General features: G+C 37.6%; 1 protein-coding gene across 2 annotated transcripts in view; it reads right to left on the reverse strand.

The window, feature by feature from the left end:
- The window catches only part of slc24a4b (solute carrier family 24 member 4b), a 45,455-nt gene that overhangs the window by 23,249 nt on the left and 251 nt on the right, over nucleotides 1-21,955 (reverse strand). For both annotated transcript variants that reach the window (XM_084432773.1, XM_084432774.1), the window contains exons 1-3: nucleotides 21,633-21,955; nucleotides 16,685-16,798; nucleotides 2,907-2,983 (exon numbers count right to left, since the gene is read on the reverse strand). The exon at nucleotides 21,633-21,955 is cut by the window's right edge. In XM_084432773.1, the coding sequence (XP_084288899.1) occupies nucleotides 2,907-2,983; nucleotides 16,685-16,798; nucleotides 21,633-21,813 (372 nt within the window). In that variant the 5' untranslated portion in view covers nucleotides 21,814-21,955. The remainder of the gene's footprint in view (nucleotides 1-2,906; nucleotides 2,984-16,684; nucleotides 16,799-21,632) is intronic.

Raw genomic sequence — 21,955 nt, forward strand, 5'->3', positions numbered from 1 at the left:
AAACTTAAGACTATATAGTCACTTGGACTATATTAACGATGTCTTTAATACATTTTCTGGGCCAGCAAGTTTCAGTCCCTTAGAAGCCTTAGAAGCCTATGGAGGAGTGAGACAACTCTCAGATTTAATCAAAAATATCTTAATTTGTGTTCCGAAGATGAACGAAGGTCTTACGGGGTTGGAACAACATGAGGGTGAGTAATTACTGACAGAATTTTCATTTTTGGGTGAACTAACCCTTTAAATCCAGAGTCAACGCAGCCGTCTACCAGGACATTTTCAGAGCACTTCATGCTTCCTTCATTTTCCAACAGGATTTGCACCTGCCCACACTGCCAAAATAACCAAAACCTGGTTCAATGACCATGGTATCACTGTGTAATTACTGTGTGATTTCATGTAGGCTAATATTCTCATTTTCTGGGATTTTGATTTCGTGGGTTGCATAAGCTGTAAGCCATAATCATCTAAATTATAACAAATAAAGGCTTGAAATATCTCACTTTGCATGTAATGAGTCTATATAATATATTAGTTTCACCTGTTAAGTTGAATTCTTGAAATAAATCAACTTTTTGATGATATTCTAATTATATGACTAGCACCTGTATATATATATATATATATATATATATATATATATATATATATATATATATATATATATATATAACTAACGAAATATGAACACTGGATAATGTTCCTGAGGTAAATGTAACATTAAGTGGCACATTGTCCACAAGCTGTTTTCTTGACATTTTTCGCGGTTGAAACTTGAAACTGATTAAGCGATTACATGAGACATGTTTTATTTCAGTGAGCTGTACTGCATCTTTCAACATACCTTCTGATATCCATGCATGTTTTTCGAGATAAAACTTGCATTAAAGTGGAAGAAAAGACTCCGCTTAAACTGAGGCGCTACAACGATCTGTCACGTGACGTCACATTTAAGAGCGTCGAAACGCCATTTATTGTTTGAATTTCGTGATTTCGTGAAAAAATTTTCGTGTTCGTCCACACACTTTTGATTGACAGAATATAATAGTGAAAATAATTGCTTTTATCGACAGATATGATTGGCCGATATCGGTGCATCTCTACTAATAACAATAAGCCTGTGTCACGCTTGCAATTCAGAACGTCAACTATTGACCCAATGTGTTTATTTTCATGTCTGTGAAATAGAGAACCATATGAGAGCAAACCTCTGAGCCATGAAAGCTTCCTCTGAGAGGCACACACAACTGTTCACTGCTGTTTATCATCTCTGTCAGGTCTTTCCTCCACTGAACCCGTTTCTCCTGTGAATGCACAATGTGTCCTTGCGCTCCAGGCCCGACTGCACACCTCTGGATCACATCTGGATTCACTGCAAACCCTTTCCTCATCGAGCTTAATGAGCCGCCCACCCAATAAAAGCTTCTATTTATCCACATTTTGAAGCCAAAGTAAATGCAAGCAAACACCATGATGACCTTCAGACAGCATAATAACATGGGTCGTATACTCTTCCGTTATAACAGTTATTTAGACTAAAACATCACAGTTTACTTTTTCCACCTCTGTAATCAGACGTGCTGTTTTTAACTGGTCAAAAGTGATGTGCAGCCTAGGAAAATTGGTATCTTTACCCTATATTCAAATATATATATATATATATATATAAAAGAATTAAGATTTTGTGAGTATATTGTGTAGTTGTGCTACATTTGTAATGCAAATTGTCACAATTTTGGCCAGGCTGTCCAGAGAGAACCAACAAAATATTAATAACTGATTATGTTGTATCAATGCTTTCTTTTATAATAAAGCCTGTAGATTCCCTCATCTTAAAGAAAATAAAGAATATTTCCCTCATAAAATATAAAAATATTTTTAAGAAAATATAAAATATATTTTGATGGTTTAATTGAACTTAGGGTCATTAAAAACAAGCATCACTTTTGGCCACTACTGAATGAGTGACTTGACTGAAATGGTTTTTAAGACTGACAAAAGTACAATTTTATTCCTGATTTGGTGAACTCTGGGTGAACAGGGTAAACATTTTAACTAATGGAGAGTTTTCTGAAATGTTTCGTTTAAATATGCCAATGATGCATTATCTAATTAAATATGCGCTAATTTGCATAAAGCTCCAGAACAGAAATCTGAACATTGGGTTTAAAATTTCAAACGTTTCATTTTGTGGACATTAAAGGTTTTTACAGAAGTGGATTTTGGATCTTTTTTTATAACTCTATATTATTAGAGAAAATACTGTCAACAGCCAGAAAAAAATAAATGCACACCATATTTTATAGAAAGTATCATTTTATATAATTCAGGCGAACGATGAATGAAGAAACCCCGCTGTAAAAACCTTCAGAAGATAAAGTTTGGCGCATGTAAATCTGCAGAAGAGGAGATTTCTGAAGAGAAAAACAATGAAACTCACTAACATCCATCAGTCACTTTTCACAAGCATTTAACTGACTGTTTAGACATAAAAAGCATCAATCCCTTGATGAGAAATGATTTCACAGTGGCACAAAGCATCAATTATAGTTCAGCATTCCAGACAGATTTCCATGATCAATCCCAGCCACAGGGGGCGCTAAAGGAAAACAGAAATCCCACACATCAATGCAGAATTCAGACCTGAGCATTACAGCGTTACATAACCACGCAGATTTTAATTGTGCTGCTCATGGGTGATGGAGTTAAATCTAGTCATATTACCAGTAGATTAACCCACACAGTAAGATCCAGCTGCAAACAGCAAAGAGCTGCACGCTATTAAATCATGCCCTATCATTACCGTGGCCAATTTCTCTTCTTTATTCCTTTACAAAACGTAAAAAAATTAAATGACTAGTCAGTTGATGTTCTGAGGAAAGAGAGAGTCAAACAGATTTTCTTACCGCTATAATATGTAGCAGGACAGCGCCGCTCTTGCGTTCAGCATTGGTGAACACATCATCTGGGAATTCACGGATGGCTGTAAAAAAACACAAACACACATTTACATTCATGTTGCTGTGCGTTTGCTGGGGTGTTCTAGGTCAATGTTTCAGAAATCAGTTTTATTAAGAGAATTTCACGTGCACCACGATTCAAAACAACGTATCTGGCCCTCATCTTTTATCTAACAAACCTGGAGGAATTAATAACTTATTCATGACTGTTGGTGATGCATAAACAGAGGAGAGATTGCCAGCTCACAGCGAGACGGACTGGAGAAAGAAGACAGATAAATGCCATCGAAAGTGACTAACTCGGAGACGAGAGAGAGATAAACACGGGCTGGAAGGTTTCCTGCATTCAGGCGGGTTTGAAAGGCCACTTTTGACGGCATGTTTGCATCGGTTGTCCTCTTCACATCTTTTGTTCTCAGATGGTTTCCAAACATATCATTGATATCTGAGGTTACAGAAATGATTCGTTCAGTCTGAGCTGTGAGTGCAAATGTGTGTGTGTGTGTGTGTTTATACTCAGGAAGATAGACAGAATATCACGGATTGATAGCGTACTGCATACTGCACAGTATATACTGTAAACTATGCTTTGTTTTCACATGACGTCAATATTATGTTGCATGTGTAATCCAGTGTGTGTCTGTGCATCTCAGTTTTGTCATTTATTTACTTATTTTGTGCATCTGTGATGTCATTCCTATAGCTATTTATTTATTTATTTATTTATTTTTTTCATTTTAGCTGACGCTTTTATCCAAAGCGACTTACAATTGCTATATATGTCAGAGATCGCACGCCTCTGGAGCAACTAGGGGTTAAGTGTCTTGCTCAGGGACACATTGGTGTCTCACAGTGGATTCCAACCCGGGTCTCTCACACCAAAGGCATGTGTCTTATCCATTGCGCCACACCACCCCACCAAATTTATTTAGCGGATCTCAGTTTTTGTTTAAAATTTACAAGCAATTTCTGAATGAAAATTGTTTCCAAGTAAATCCTACAGTTATCATTTTTGAAAAATTGCAGTTATTCTTCATTTTCAGTTTGATTCTATGTAACATATACAACAGAGCACACTTATGACACACTGTATCCCACAATGCAATGCACCTTCCATTTTCAGTGTGACAAATGAACAGGAAATAAAACATTTCTAACATCTTTTGACTCATAATTGATCAGGCTACTGTTTAAAATGTTTAGAAATGTATGTTTATAAAGTTTATATTGTATGAGTTTTGTTTCACCAACTACTAAACAACAACAACAACAACAACAACAACAGTGCAAAATACCGCAGTACGCTTATTCCATTCTGAACATTTACATGCACATATATGAAAATTTGGTGTAAGAAAATTTGGTGTAGGATTTACTTGGAAACAATTTTCATTCAGAAATTGTTAGTAAATTTTAAACAAAAACTGAGATCCACTACATAAATAAACAGAGATGGACAGAATAAATAAATGACAAAACTGATATGCAAAAATAAAATAAAAATAAAAAATAGCTATAGGAATGACAAAACTGAGATGCACAGAATAAATAAATAAATGAATAAATAAATGACAAAACTGAGATGCACAGAATAAATGAATAATAAATGAATAAATAAATGACAACACTGAGATGCACAGAATAAGTAATTGTTAAATAAATAAACAATAAAACTGAAATGCACAGAGTTAATAAATAACAAATAAATAAATGACAAAACTGATGCACAGAATAAGTAAATAAATAAACTGAGATACACAAAATAAACAAATAAATGACAAAACTGAGATGCACAGAATAAATAAATAAATAAACAAATAAATGACAAAACTGAGATGCACAGAATAAATAAATAAATAAACAAATAAATGACAAAACTGAGATGCACAGAATAAATAAATAAATAAACAAATAAATGACAAAACTGAGATGCACAGAATAAATAAATAAATGACAACACTGAGATGCACAGAATAAATAATTATTAAACAAATAAACATCAAAACTGAGATGCACAGAATAAATAAATAAATAAATAAATGATAAAACTGAGATGCACAGAATAAAGAGATAAATAAATCTCATTGATATTGTTTCAAGGTCAAGTTGAGTCCATCGCACAGTGGGATACAGCACTGTTGTGTCTCTGGTTGTGTGCTGAACAATACAGCGGGTCATTCAGATACTCAGTGCATTCACATACACTGCACAATAAACACGCTGCTGCAAAAAGTATTATAGCAGCATGCTATTCCCACCACGGGGATAATCCTGATAATGCAGCAGGACGTCATTATAAATGCCAAAACATGCGAAAGCGGCCCGGCCCTCGCCATGAGTCAACGCTGTGCTCAGCCGGCTCTAAGAATAGCAGAGAGTCGACTCCTGCACAGGTGAAGGTGACTTTAATGCTCCATTTCATCACACATGCTCTCACTGTAGTTTTACAGTGCGTCTGAAGGGGAACACATCAATATTCCTGGTCTAGAGCTTCATCTTAAATGATCAATAAATCTTTCGTCCGTCTGTTTTCACACATTTACACCCGTGCTGAACAGAGTACTGTGATTATGTTAATGTGATTAAGCTCGTAATTAGAGTAACAATAATCACGGTGAAATCCAGAAACGGAACAGCTTTACGTGACAAGGCGTCATGTGTGTTTTTAGGAGCATGTCCAGCAAAACAAAGGACAGCAAGTGCCCTTGAACCAGTGAACATTTACCATTTAAAGCAAGCTAATGAAAGCACTAGTGGGTTGGTGTATCGCGAGTGAAAAGCAAGAACAATGGCAGAAAACAACCACTTTTCATAGCAAATTACTGAAAAATACCATGTAGCAAAGAGCATTAAAAGAGGCGTTCAAAACGCAAACTACAACTCTATTCTGTCTATTTCTGCAGTACCGTATTTTCCACACTATAAGGCGCACTTAAAAGCCTTTATTTTTTTCAAAAAACGACAGTGCGCCTTATAATCCGGAGCGCCTTATATATGGATCTGGCGCCTTATGTTAACGTCTGTTAAACAACCGCTGACTTAAACCTTGTTTATACTTTCGCCTGACACCGGAGCGCGAGCCTCCGCTGACTGCATGCGCGCGCAACTCCCCAAACAGACGAGGCATTTATACTTGACGCAACTGTTTTGTTTTAGACTGAACACCAGACCCTACAACTGATTTAGACGCGCAAACTGGGTGCCGGTGTGATGAGATGTACTACTAATATCCGTCTGCTCGGGCAGATTCGGCTCAAAGTCATGCATCTTCGGATTCAGAGGCGCGCGCGCTGTTAAGCCGAATCTGCCCGAGCAGACGGATATTATTTTTTTTATTAACTTCGCGCTCATGCGGACGCGTCGAGTATAAACAAGGTATCTTGGTTTACATTTGGACTTTGGATGTGATCTTAGGCTTGAAAAGGTTGGTGACCACTGCTTAACGCAAACCCAGTCAAACGTTTGACTGCAGTATCTTCTATTCTATGCGCCTTATAATCCGGTGCGCCCTATATATGAAAACAGTTCTAAAATAGGCCATTCATTGAAGGTGCGCCTTATAATCCGGTGCGCCTTATAGTGCGGAAAATACGGTATATAGTGCTTATAAAAGTGCACTAGCATTAAACAATTAGGGGTTGATACGATTATGCACACCAGAATGCATTTATTTGATCAAAAATACAGTAAAAATATGATTACAATATTATTACAATAAGTTTTCTATTTTGAATATATGTTCAAATGTAATTTATTCCTGTGATCAAAGCTGAATTTTACTCCAGTCTTCAGTGTCACATGATCCTTCAGAAATCATTCTAATATGATGATTTGATCAAGAAACATATATGATTATTATTCATGTTGAAAACAGTTGTGTCCAGCAATTTTTTTTGTGGGAACGGTGATCAATTGTTTTCAGGATTCGTTAATGAATAGAGTTCAAAACAACAGAATTTATGTGAACATAGAAACCTTTTGTATCATTATAAATGCTTTTACTGTCATTTAATGTGTCCTCGCTGAATGAAAGAATTTCTTTCAAAAAAGGAAAAAGAAAATTACTGACCCCCAAACTTTCGGTAATGGGAAACTGCATTGTGTTCACAATATCATACTATTAAACACTGCGTGAATTGAGTTATGTCACTGCAGATTCACGTAATGAGTGAAGAACGTGCTTTGAGTGTTTTCTGGACTGTAATGAGTCTGTGTTTCTCTCAGTTCTTCATGTGTGTCTCCTGAGACTCAGACTCATCTGTGTTCATCACGCCGCATTCACAATGGGTCAGTGTGGACGCGCGTTTGTCCATTGTGTCGTGGTTAACGTGCCTCGCTCGCTCACGGACGTTTGGCCACAGTGTTCTGGCTCATTGCATCTCACAAGATTACAATCGTCGCAGGCAATTTTGCTTAGCGTGAATATACCGTCTGAGCATGCCGGGAAGATCGCGTCAGCCTCCAGTAATGTGAAGATAAGTGTCCTACACATGACCATATGCTGAGCGAGAGCCAAAGATGTCCAGATTATCAGTAAGGAGGAACATGCACTTAAACAGAGCATTCGACATGAATCAATGCCACGACCTTGGACATTTCTTTAGCAATAATTAGTGATCAATATCCCTAAACCATGGTTCTGTAACTCTTTCAAAGCATTTTTGCAGTATGTAAGTGCAATTCAAGTTCTGGTTGCTTAGAAAATCAACATGTAACTTGATGATTTGCCGCATCGTTCATAACAATGAAGTTTAAAAGGATGAATTTGACATGCTGTCATGTTACAATATAATGCAATTATCGTCTAATCCTGTAGTCTTTCAAAAGTATTTGCGTGTTGCGTAAGCGAGATCAGTAGATGGGACATCTGTTGCAGACTCATGTGTGAACCGACACAAGCTCTTTACAAAATCAAAAGGCTTACGGAGAAAACAGAACCGCATCTGCACAGATAACAGCATGAGTTCGCAGTGCTGGACGCTTAATGAATGCACTTACAAAACCAGAACATGTTGCAAAAATACACCCATTAAATGCTATATACAGTATGATGAAATGTACATTTATTGTAAAATTATACTATTTTGCTTTAATATGTAATATATACAAAATATAATATTACATAATATATATAATTCATAAATTAAAAAAAACTATACAATAAATAATAATAATATATAAGATCTGAAAATAGACATTATAAATGAAATTATAATAATGATATTAACCATCATTTTATTATTCTATAATTAAACTTGTAATCAATCATTAATTAATTTTAATTAAAATTTTACAAATATTATTAATTATGTAATTATTCTTTATTATGTAATATAATTTTATTTGTATACATTTCTTCATCATTTTATTATTACTATTATTATATTATATTATATTATATTATATTATATTATATTATATTATATTATATTATATTATATTATATTATATTATATTATATTATATTATCCATAATTTACATGTTCATGAATTATATTAGACCTCTTTGCAAAAGAGCTGATGTCCTTATAAAGAAGGAAGGTTTTAAATATTCACAATCCATATGTTGTATAAGTATAAATAATAAAGCTCAGGTTTAATACAAAAATATCCACAGAGCAGTGTGTGCGTGTGTGTGTGTGCGCGTGTGTGTGCGTGTGTGTGTGTGTGTGTGTGTGTGTCTGTGTGTAGTGTGAATCCAGTGAACTTTGAGTGTCATCAGCAGAAGAGGCCAGTGCAGAGAAATCAAACGGCTCAAGTGTGTAATGAACTAAATAATGAAGTAATAGAGCAGAAAGAGAGAGAGAGAGAGAGAGAGAAGAATGACTCAGCTTAATTCACAAATTATCTAGAAATGATTCATATAATACAAGTTAGAACCACATAAATCTAGATTATTTTACAAACTAAAAATAATTCTAGTACCATAACATAAATTAATAATAACTGTAACTAAAAAAGCTTTTAATTATTCTTAATCATCGGTTTACCGTTTTTAACCCTGGGTTAAAGGTGCTCGAAGCGATGTCGGGTGACGTCACTTCTTATTCGAAGTATTGTCAAACAAAACGGAGGCTAGCTCGACCCTCCCTCCTCCTCATCCCGTCCCCTCCCCCTCCCTTCCGTGCTTCCTGAAACAGTCATGAACCATTTAGAAAAAACAAACTGGATTTACCCTGTCCAGCAAAAACAGAGCCGGATTGGAAGCCCTTCTGCCGGCGGAGTTCTCGCCACCTTTTGAACGCTTTTCCGATGTAAATTCGGGACTTCGTGCATTCCTTCTCCTTTTCCCTCTTCTATGTGTCGGCCATATCAAAATTCTCAAGAATATACAATTTTGATGTTAGTCGTTGTCGTTGTCTAGGACATCTCTCCTCTAGCTAACTTCCCTCTTCATGCTTCTGTCTCCTCCACCCCACCCCCACACCCCCCTTCATGTGCACGCGCACTAACCCCCCACTCCCACCCCCAGATCATTCTTGTCGGTTATTGGCTGGAACACTGTTTGTTATGTTTCGTGGTCCAGGCTGGGCCAGTTTGTTTTTCTTGCCGTTTGTGGAGCCTGTGCTGTCTACAGAGATCGCGTTTTTCTACAGTGTGTTCAGGGGACAGGCAGCTAGCGGATAGTGAGGAGATGTTTGCTGGACGTGACAAAAAATGTTTCAGCCTAAAAAACGCGTGACATCGCTTAGAGCATCTTTAAAGCTATGTTGTTATTTTGAAAAGTGGTTTGCACTGCTTTAATGTGGAGTTATGAAGCTCAGCTCCAGGCCTATATAGTATTAAACAGTGCAGTGCTAGAATATAACAAATCATAAATTAAACATTTGCCTCATTAATATTCATGAGCTTAGTACAGTCACTGAAGCTCGCGTGTTTAAGTGTCATGCACATATAAGCAAGTGATTAAATACGGTCTCAACACACTTAGTATGAAACAAAGTATAAATTCGAGAGATTTTCAACGTTACACTGTCAGCGCACTAAAACCCTTTTCCAAGAAGTTTCGTCTCTAAATTAATCAGATAAACTCACTAATGAACAAGTCCAGAGCCATTCCTAGTATAAATGCACATAATCTGTGCTCTGAAATGTCTGACGGCGGGGGTTAAAGGACACACAGTTGCTCTGAGCTCAGACTGATGACTCCAGGCTTTGTGACGCTGACTCATCACTGACCGGTACCAGAACAACTGCCCTCAGTCTCATCTCTCATCGCAAACGAAATGTGTTTCTCTTTTTCTGTGAATCCAACTTTTTAGGCCAAAAGCTTGTTAAATGTGCAGAGTATATCCACACAGCCCTGACTTACATAACACAGAGCAAACATCCCCACTGAGAGAAAATACATCATTTCATAACACAAATCTGCATACAGGACCATACGACTTATTACATGACTCGAATGCCATATCACTTCACACTCTCTGTAACCATTATTTACATTATTATACATCCACGTCTACCTAGGAATACGCCGCCTATCACTGTATGGTCACCGTGATTTTGCCAAGTGAGAATCCAGTTCCTGGATCAACATATTTAGCTGATCCTGGAACATTTCAGAACAAAAATGTAATCCTAACCCTATCCTTAACCCTAAACATAACATAACCCATTACTTATGAGGGATATAATGGGTGAATAACACTGATGTAGAAGCACCCGACCCTGGTTGTAAGTCTAAACTTGACATAAACTATAAACTTGTCCCTCAGATTTGATTGGTTGTTTGGAATGCTGTTCCAGGATAAACAAAGATGTTGATCCAGGAACATGTTGTACTTGATGAAATCAAATTCACCATCATTGTATACACACATATAACCTCCTTCAGTATTATCAACAGCTATCGCGCTTCTCAGGAGCGAATTACCCTCCTCCCTCCCCAGCTCCACCTCTCGTCAGTCAGGATTTGGCATTTTGATTCCCCTTGAATCTGAATAAATTCAAGAATTATTTTGTACATTCAAATATTGACATATCTGCAATCAATTCTTGTTGGTTCAGTTCTGTTTACCTATTGCTGCTCTTATCCATGCTAGGCTGCCCAGAACAGAACCATACCGCCAATCCTAATGCTAATGGTCATTCGTATTTGATGATAGTGGACCTGACAGAAATAAAATACTACTTCATTTGCCCCTTATTCCTATATATACACACTCACCGGTCACTTTATTAGATACACTTGCTAGCACCGGTTAGACCCGCTTTTGTCTTCAAAACTGCCTTAATTCTTCGTGTCAGAGATTCAACAGGGTGCAGGGTGCATTTTGCTCCATATTGTCATGATAGTTGCTGCAGATTTGTCGTCTGAACATCCATGATGTGAATCTCCCGTTCCTCCACATCTCAAATCTGATCTATTGGACTGAGATCTGGAGACTGTGGAGCCGTTTGAGTTTAGAGACTCACTGTCATGATCAAGAAACCAGTTTGAGATGATTTGAGCTTTGTGACGTGTGTGTTATCCTGCTAGAAGTTCCATCAGAAGATGATTCACTGTGGTCATAAAGGGATGGACATGATCAGCAACAATACTCAGGTCGGCTGTGGCGTTTAAACGAAGCTCAGCTGGTACTAAGAGTCCCAAAGTGTGTCAATAAACACCCATTACAGAAGCAGCACATGAACCACTGATACAATACAGGATCATTCATGTTGTTTTCACCAGATTCTGACCCGAACATCTGAATGACAGCAGAAATCCAGACTCATCAGACAATCTTCTTGCACCACGAAAATGAACATTACATTTACACTTGATATTTTAGCGGACATTTAAAATTCCTTAGAAAACACTCGAAAGACCCTAGCAACATGATGCAAAGCTTAGCAACAACACGCGCATGGGCAAAAAGCACACAAAATCGAATTTGATATTAAAGCTGCATTGTCATAGACGACATAAAACAAGAAAATGAGGCCATGAAGAAGGTGAAGAAGATAGAAACAGGATCTCATCGCCGTTTGCACTACACGCTGAAGAAGAGAAGGAAAGAGTAAACTGTAATCTTCAGAGATTACAAGATTTCCAGCTTGTAATCTTGTCAACTGGCACACTGCAACTCAGATTGAAAACTTAGTGGCAAAAGTACGAGGTGAGAAAGACAAACGGAGAGCTGCAGATTCAGAGGTGCGCCGTCACTGGAGTTTCACAGATAAGCGTTTTTATTTCAGAAATATGTCGACTGGAAGGAAAATCCTGAGTTACTTGAAGCCAGCTTCTCCTGTTCTCTTTGCTGGATGATTGAACAGTCAAAAAATGATTAAAAATGCAAAAGTTTTAATGTTAAAAATAGCTGACCTGGAGCTCACGTACAGACAAAGATGAATCGCAAGTCATGAACAAAACGTGACTCTTGCTCTAACCTCAAAACCTTCTTTATTAGCATTAAAGGCTGAAGAACCTTTTTTTTTTTTTTTTATTGCACAAAAATGTCTTTGTAGTGGAAAAAATGTATTTATTTTATTAAAGGGGTGGTGTAATGCCCTTTTCACAAGATGTAAAATAAGTCTCTGATGTCCCCAGAGTGTGTGTGTGAAGTTTTAGCTCAAAATACCCCACAGATATTTTTATACAGCATGTTTTATACAGCACTTTTTGAGGGTGAGCAAAAACGCACCGATTTTGTGTCTGTCCCTTTAAATGCAAATGAGCTGCTGCTCCCGGCACAGAGGGCGGAGCTTCAAGAGCTTGCACTCACACAGACATGCACTGGACATTGTTCAAACCGAAGTCAGAAAGATGGAGAGATTCAAGAAGAAGTGAAAACATGTAGAAAACATTTCTGAATGGTTTTGTGTAGTCATTGATTAGCATATTCTGTCATGATAATCTATAAATCGCGTTCCGGGGGCGGGGTTTATGTAAATTCTAGGGTTGGTGATGTCACTAACCCTGGAGGAATGTGGTGTAGTCTCTACCAGCCGTTTGTTGTAGTCCTTAAAAAGCAATTTCTGTAAAAGCAAATATCTCCCTTTGCTTTGACCTTTGAGCGTTGTAACTTTGCAGATGTTGTTTATGCTCAAACAGCAACATTACACACTAACTAAAGTTAGAAAAGTCAAATCATGATCAACCACCCCTTTAAAATGTTCTTCACATTAAGAAAAAAATACTTTATTTCATAAACACTTTTTGTTATTCTGGTTGAAACTCTTTTAACATCCTGATAGCAATCAATAAAAGAAGTCTAAATATTAAAATCTCCCTGTAGTCAATAATTTTATCACTTAAAACTCATCTTTGATCACCAAAATGACATATTTAAAAGTTTTTCCTTCATGCCTTAAAATAGCTTCAATGCAACTCGACACCCTTGCCTCATTTAGTATGCGCGGTTCTATGAATATGCAAATGAGCCCCGCCTCCACTCACTCGCTCAGCTCAGAGATCCACTCGCTGACGATCACACGTTGATCTGATTGGTTACAAGGTAGTTTGTGGCGTCAGAAACACCAGCGATTTCAAAGCGTGTTTTTGAGACTGTCTTTGGTTCACTGCAGTTTTAAGGAGGAAATACTCAGCAATGCTGTCGACTTATGAATTTACACATGGTTTGTCTTAAAGCATATTAAAAACACCATATAGACATATAAACAACATTAAAAGCTTGATTTTCACCACAGGGGGGCTTAAAAGCACTTACAGTATATCTCAGACTCGGATTTAAGCATTTATATGTCAACACTATCAATGCCGAATTGAATCTGCAGCACTTCCGAGCTCTGTAAGTTGTTTACGTTCATTATAATTGTAATGTTATGTGCATCGAGACATGAGGTAATTTAATGCCTCTCATCTCTGTTGTACGCATTCATGTTTTTTGAAGGAAGCGTGGCTTTAGAGACGCTCTGAAGTAAGGGTGGGATCTAATGCTTTCAAAGCTGAACTGATTGCTGAAAAGTTCTTCATTGAACCAAAAATGGTTCTTCTATGGCATCACTGTGAAAACATTTATTTTTAAGAGTGCTAGTTGAATTTTTATGATTATTAAGGATCATGTTGTTATCTTAGCAACATACTAATGCCAAACTCAGTTGTGAGGAGCAAAACATTGCTGTCTCACATGCAACAGTCACTGTCTGATACAGTTTTATGTTTATGCTAAACTGAATGTTTGAATCTGAAAGAATATGTTATATTTAAACTACCACTAAGGCCCTGTTTACACCTGTTATTAAGATGCGTTTTGGTCAATCGGATCACAAGTGGACGACGCTAAATACAGAGGTGTACAACGTTTTGAGCTTGTCCACTTTCGACCACTTCCAGAGGTAGTTGAAAACACATTCGATCGGATTGCTTTCGTGATATAAACACTCATGAGGTCGAATGTGTTCAAACAGCCACAAAAGACCATCTACTCTCCTCTTACTGACCTAATGCGTAAACATAATGGGAAGAGCTCTAGCCAGACGGGATTTAAACTCTGTCGGCTGGAGACTCAAGTTTGGTTTGAAGAGGAAAAACATGCCAAACACAATGTTCTCTCTCCATTCCTGATGTCTAACACACACTCACAGCGTTCGGCTGGTCTTTCGGCTGTCAGAGCAGAAACTAAAGCTGATGCTCTCCGTGTGTTTTTCTCTTTTCTCCGGTCGTGTTCATATGTAAATTGTGTGAGCTTATTTCATCCATTAGATCGAAAGATCTGAAAAAAAAACACACATTCACCCGCCCATAGACCCTCCGCTCAAAGAAATGAGGACAGAAGTGGATGAAAGTGGACAAAAGAGACGGATTAAAACACCAGATGTAAACGGGGCCTAACACAGGTCAAATTACTTGAATATCCTTTAATATGCTTGGATATGCTTGAATATGCTTGAAATGAAGTTCCACAGTCATAAAGACGAGCGACATCAAACACCTCAGTGCAGATTCTCTTATAAATTATGCCTGACTTAAAATGTATAAAGCTGAACAAACAGAACATCCACAGCTAAAATTAGATATTTAATTTGGGTTTCGAAAGAATTTAATGAGAACAACCGCAGTCGGAATAACAGCCGTAAGTCCGGGAAAGAGTGCACTCCGAAGAAAACGAGTGTCAGCTAAACGCAGGCCTTTCTCTCCGGCCCAAAGCTGATTAAAACTTCCACAAGTGAACAGCAAAGTCACATTAAACCTTAAATCTCACTAGAGTTACAAAAACAGCCTGACATGGAGTTAAAATCTCGTCAAAGCTCTTACTGCACACTTTAACGCACTTCTGTGAAGTTTTCCATCTGCTGATTAACCAAAAACTGAAGATAATTCCTGGTGGGTCATTAGTGGCGTCTCAAAGAACCTAAATGTTGAAAATTAGCATGTGTGCTAAAACACCCAAGCAAATGCATATGGTCAAAAAATCAATAAAAAATACCGTCCTAAAAGCTCAGTCCAACAGCTCTGGCACGTCATTACAATCATCTACACACTTATGATCCATACAAAAAGAGAAAAATGGGGAACTGGACACACTGAGGTTGTAAAATGGCAGCCATTATTGTGAACGAATCACTGAATCATTTTAAAACTACAATTTATTATGCATTAATGTTCGACCACTTTTTCCCGTGACGTTGGTTCTAGAAGTATTTTTGCCATATGGATTTTAAAAAAAAGCATTATAAGTCATGAACCAAATCAACCAGCAACAAGGTGAATCACAACACTACAAACATTGATTTGAAGCAAAACTGTTTTTTACACGACTGTGAGCTTCAATGAGGGAAAGAACTACAATCCCATGAAGCATTGAGAATGACATAATTGAATTAAATGGGTGGTTGAATATGATTTGACTTTTCTAACTTTAGTTAGTGTGTAATGTTGCTGTTTGAGCATAAACAACATCTGCAAAGTTACAACGCTCAAAGTTCAAAGCAAAGGGAGATATTTGCTTTTAAAGAAATCACTTTTTAAGGACTACAACAAACGGCTGGTAGAGACTACACCACATTCCTCCCGGGTTAGTGACATCACCAAGCCTAGAATTTACATAAACCCCGCCCCCTGGAACGCGATTTATAGATTATCATGACAGAATATGCTAATCAATGACTAGAAGATAACTACACATCAGCTACATAAACTCATCAACTAACCATTCAGAAATGTCCTGTTGCTTCTACATGTTGTCACTTCTTCTTGAGTCTTTGCACATAAAGAGGCTAAAAGTTTTAGAAATTTTCAGTGCATGTCTGTGTGAGTGCAGCTCTTGAAGCACCGCCCCCTGTGCCGGGAGTAGCAGCTCATTTGCATATAAAGGAACAGACACAAAATGGTGTGTTTTTGCTCGCCCTCAAAAATGGACAACTTTAACATGCTATATATATGCTAATATCTGTGGGATATTTTGAGCTAAAACTTCACACACACACTCTGGGGACATCAGAGACTTATTTTACATCTTGTGAAAAGGGCATTACACCACCCCTTTAAAAGCCATTGAGAAATGTAAAACTATTCATTTAAAGATGTTTATTACATATACCGAAACAATATATTTTAAGTTTGCTTTCTGCAACTCTCCAATTGGTGGAATTTTCTATTTAGCATCATGGGTAATGTAGTTTTCATGAATTCCACTGTTAAACCGTATTTTTAAGCATTTAAGTATTTTATATCTCCAAACCTTCACGCCCAGATCATTTGTTTTTAGCAAGAGATGTAAAGAATGCGATCTGCTCTCCGAAGGCATTTGTTCAGAGATGATGATGTCACCTCTCACCTGGCTCTGTGCAGTTTTTCTCCTCCGTCACATTATCGGGCGTCGATGACATCAGCCGTCGCCCCCAGTGGTCATGTGATTCCACATGAGACTCCTCCACAATCATGCCATGACCTAGAAAAACAAAACATCGGTCAAATCACTACACAACGAAGAAAGAAAGATATATGGGTTTGGAACAACATGATAAATGGTTAGGTTTTCATTTTTGGGTGAACTATCCCTTTAAATAGCACATTTAAGACTATAACTCTCAAAAATAAGGAGTTACTTTTATCATATGTTTGATTATGATATGGAAAAGTAGTCTAGGAACTGAACATAATGACTTGTTTAAATCTTTTTTGATGTGGTAAACTATTTTTTTTTTTACATGTATCAAATTGTATTTTTATAAATATATTACTCATATTAATTTAAATATTAACCATAAGTAAATATACAAATTTAAATATTAGATTAAACTAGTATATAGCGCTTTATACAGCAGCTTAGCATTAATAAACAGGAAAATAATGTTGTAAAATTCATCAGTTATGAAACAAATTCAATTGTAGCTGTAAAGCTGCTCTTCAGAAAACAATTTAGTTCAATGTTGATTCAATGTTGCAAAGTTCATCAATTATGAAACGAGTTCAATTCAGCAATAAAAAGCTCTACAGAAGACAATAGTGTCATTAACTCAATGTTAATTCAATTTGGTTCAATAACAGTATTGATGTTGAAAAGTAAGCATCATTTTTCTTCATATTTTATTCTCATCTGTTAGTGTCAGTGCAGTTGAATCAATAATATTATTGAATACACACACAAAAAATTGCCAGTAGCGCAGAAATGTATTGTCAACACTGTTCTGTGATTTATCAAGAAAATATCTTCTTAAGTTCTAGCATATATTTCTTAGTAACTAAATCCCACAGCTTCACCATTATTAGAGAGACGCTGCCAGGAAGAATTAATTCACACGCAGTCGCTCTCTCACTAATGCATTCATATAAATGTAATCTTTACTGTGTCTGTACTTTATCTGGATCTGATTTAGAACGAGCAGAAATCTGTGAGAAATATAACGACCAAAAGACAAAAGAACTGATCAAAATAAGCTGTTATGTCAAATGCCTTAACATTATTCGACTTTATTCACATAAATGTAGACTGAAGTCGTAAAAATTATTTATAATATTTTAAATACTATATTAAATATTGTTGCTACCACCATCAGAATAGAATTATACACTGCTGAATTCAACACGCAGAGGCCTAGACAGCTGAACCTCATTGGCTTCAAAGTATTTGAGTGACAGCATGATCCCGCCCACTGAATGTTCATTTTTCAGGCACAGAGCAATAACGCAGAAAACATTTTTCTTTAATGTGCTCTACTATAATATAAATGAATCATTTTCTTTTCTGAATGAGTGAGCGGCGCCGGCAGCGCTTGCTCCACGGCAGGTTTTTGGTTCAATCACAGGGTGTCAATTAAACTAAACCGGCCCAAATTCAGCCCGAAACGACTGTCCTGAAATGCTGATGAGACACTCATGGACTACCTGACTAGCTCCAGGACAAAGCCGTTTCACAAAAGAACTCAATCTCAGAGCTCTGGAACAGTTCAGAACAAGCATGCAAATAAAAGAGAGCGTTTTCACTTTCCAACCTTGTTTTGATAGGGGAAAAAGTAAAACATAAAATGAGGAAAAATAGGGACAAATAAGAGTGACAGTATTGCTTTTCTTTTCTCCTCAAGCTACAAGAGGAAAACAGGATCTGCCTGATTCAAAAGGAAGGGCTGCATATATTCCCTCTGTCTTTGATCTTTCGTTCCTGAACCATTATAAAGGCTCCGAGTCTGACGTTCACAAACACACACACACGCTTTCAAGTTATTGTCAAGAACAGACATTCGTGTTTCTGACGGTAAACGTCGTGCGTCGAAACAGATTTACTATTGTCTGTACGGTATCAGTGCAGAATAATCTTTTAAGCTTCTTGTATTTACTGTAATTAACGTCTTTGTGTTTGATGCAGAAGGCTTACATTTCATTTGAGCATTACTTTTCAGTGTGAGCCACAGGCATGAGTGATACCTCAGATCGAGCGGCTTGTTTGCGCTTGTCTAGATCAGACTTTTCACTTGGCGGATGATAGACACGCAGACGAAACCCTTCCTGAAGGAGGGATCCGAGTCACATCGAGACATTGGAGGGTTTTGACTTGGATCATTAAGCAGAAACACCCCAGAACATCTGCATAACAACACACTGGCAAACACCACATTATGGCGGTGAATTATGCATGCACATTTGGACAATTGTAATGATTTTTTAACCAGATCTGGAAGGCTGCTATAAAAGATTCAGATGAATAAATCTTTCATGAAATCTGAACACTCGTGTGTCTGTGAACGCAAGATCAGCCCAGGACACACTGTGTGACGCCATTCACCATGCAACACTTCACTTTACAGAGGCAAACAAGTGAGCAAGAATTAATGAAACATTCTCAGACTGCTGTCCTAACAGTGATGTGCTCACATGTCACTTCTTAATGAACAAATGTTAACTTTTTTGGGGGGGGGTCAATTGTTCTGTAAAACACTTGCTGTAACAGCAAAATTCTTTGTTATAATAAATACAAACTGGAAAACAGGGTTAAACGGGATCTATTATGCTCTTCTACAAAGTCTTGATTTTGGTTTTGGGCTCTACAAGAATAGGCTTTCATGCTTGATTGTTTTTTTGTTTTTTTACATATTCTCCATTGTTGCGGCTCCTCTCTTCCCAGTCTGCCAGTAACGCTCTAAGGATGCGTTTCTCACACAACACCATAACTCGCTGTTTAACTACCATTGAAACAAAGTTGAAGAAATCAAGCTAGTCACAAGACTGTATTGTCGCAAATTGGTCGTTCAACCACGTTGGTTAATGACGTCACGCACGTGGTGGAGTAATAACTACGTTTAATGAATCTGTTTGAGATTTAATGCTAGATGTTAAGCTATAAATGACAGACATGGCATCTGAGGACTATTTCTCATTTTTCTCAGTTATTTTGCTTTATTTCCAGATTCAATCATAGCCTCTTTCTTACGTACTAGAGCACGTTCACACATGCGCACTCTTCAAAAACGACGCTTTAAATCTCTTGACAAACTAAAAGACGTAAATGACATTTGTATGTATTCTAAATAAAAGACACAGATTGAACTGAATGTCAGCTTGCTTATTTTGCTCAAGATAAGGATTTATTGAGTCCACATGTCATGCAAACAAGAAACTACTCTTCTAACCACAGGTCGACGCTGTCGTTCCAAACACACACTTTGCGATGCTGTTTGCGAATGTTCGTTAGAACGATGTTTTCGAGAAACACCGACTCGTTTAACTATGCTGATAACGACTGATGAAAACTTGCAACCATAGTTGGCTAACGATGCTTTCGGGAAACACACCCCTGTTTAGTTCCTGTCTCTATGAAGCTCCTCCTTCTGTAAAGCACACTGTGCTCTGATTGGTCGGCTGGATCAGTGTGTTTTGATTGGTCAAGCGCTTCGAGTGTGTTTGGGAAATGTCCCGCCCCTTACATAACCACCAGTTTAACACACTACTAACTCACTCAACCAGGCCCCGCCCCTTTATTCTGCGCATTAATTATTTAAATGAGGAATATTGTGACGTGTTCGTTCCCGGAAGAAACTCAAGACTACAATGGAGGCGTTTCAGGAGTTCAGAAACACTGACACTGATATAGAGAAGAACTCCCGCTGGAGGGACTTTGTGCTCAAATTACACACTAAAGAAAGATGAACATGTGGAAAAACATAATATGTCCTCTTTAAGGTAATTCAAGATACACATTAAAATGTTTAAATCGTTTTAAACTTTCTTTAAATCATGCCATGGGAGATATGCTATGCTATTCTATTCTATTCTATTTCACGTGTGAAAGATACATGATGGTTATATAAATAAAGCCTCATTTGCTTTGATCAGTTCAGTGTTATGCATGTGCGGTTCAGTTCATATCGTGATGTTTTAGGTCATCAGAGGAATGTGACTTTCATTCGCCCCAAAACAGCAAGACTGCTCCCTTGACACGCATCTCTGGTCATAAAACACAAATCACCAGAAAAGAATTGTGCATTCAAAATCTAACCATGTGTGCATAACGGACCCAACACACCGTCTCCGCACACTGCGGCATACGAGACAGAGCAACACACACACACATTTAAAACCTAGACTCGACTACCTACACATATTATGTGCATAAATGCCGTTTAGAAGGGCAGCCCTGGTGTGGTGACCTGATAAGAACAGGTGCATCTGCCTCAAATACATCTCACAGCACACAGACATCACAGAATAATAGATACTCATTTAAAATATATTTATGATGCACAGACAGGATAATGCCACTAATGCATCTCACAGAACTGAGAAACATATTTGTCTACACAACGATGCACAATAAGGACAGCTGTCCATTTAATATATTTCTTTATAATGTCACGCAGATTGAATTTCTGACATAATCTGGAAATAATGGGATCAAATCAATTTAGAAAATCCCAGCAACACGCTTAATTTCATTCATATTTATAATTCTAGATTAAATAATAATGCTTTTTGTAGTTAATTCTTGGTTATTAATGGCACTAATTCATGCTGTAACATCGATGTGTTTATCCACTAACACTCTTAAGATGAATATAGAATTGCATTAATAGTTCAATATAGAGTGAACCATAAAAAGGGAACGCATTAGTGGTTCTAAATTCCATAAGCAATGTTTTAAGAAATGTTGTTTAAACTGTCAATGAAAAGCTGTTCTGACACTGAACACTTCTTATGAATCGCACTGAAGCAATATGGGTAGATGATTGACCCTCCGTCACATTTCTCCCACACTACACGGGGTTTGATTGACAGGTTCCGCTCGGACTCACCTGTCCTGGTCAGGATGGTGGACATGCCCCACGCCACGAACAGAACACTGCAGACCAAACACACCTGCGCCAGCAGCATCTCCCTCCTCTTGCGCACTCTGAACATCTTGGCGATGATGGATTTCTTGGAGACCGCGGTCATGGTGTGGTCCTGATGCTGCTCCTGATCCGCGCTGGTCATCGTCGAGCACTGATGGAGAGACGTGTAGAGAGAGCGCGATCAGAGGTCTGGATCCAGATACAGAAAACCCCAGCCTTCACTGTCCCAGATCCCTGCTCTCATCAGATTCTTCCCCGCCGCATTGCAACAACACTGGGAACGT

The sequence above is a fragment of the Rutilus rutilus genome, assembly GCF_951802725.1.
Source record: "Rutilus rutilus genome assembly, chromosome: 15".
NCBI lineage: Eukaryota > Metazoa > Chordata > Actinopteri > Cypriniformes > Leuciscidae > Rutilus > Rutilus rutilus.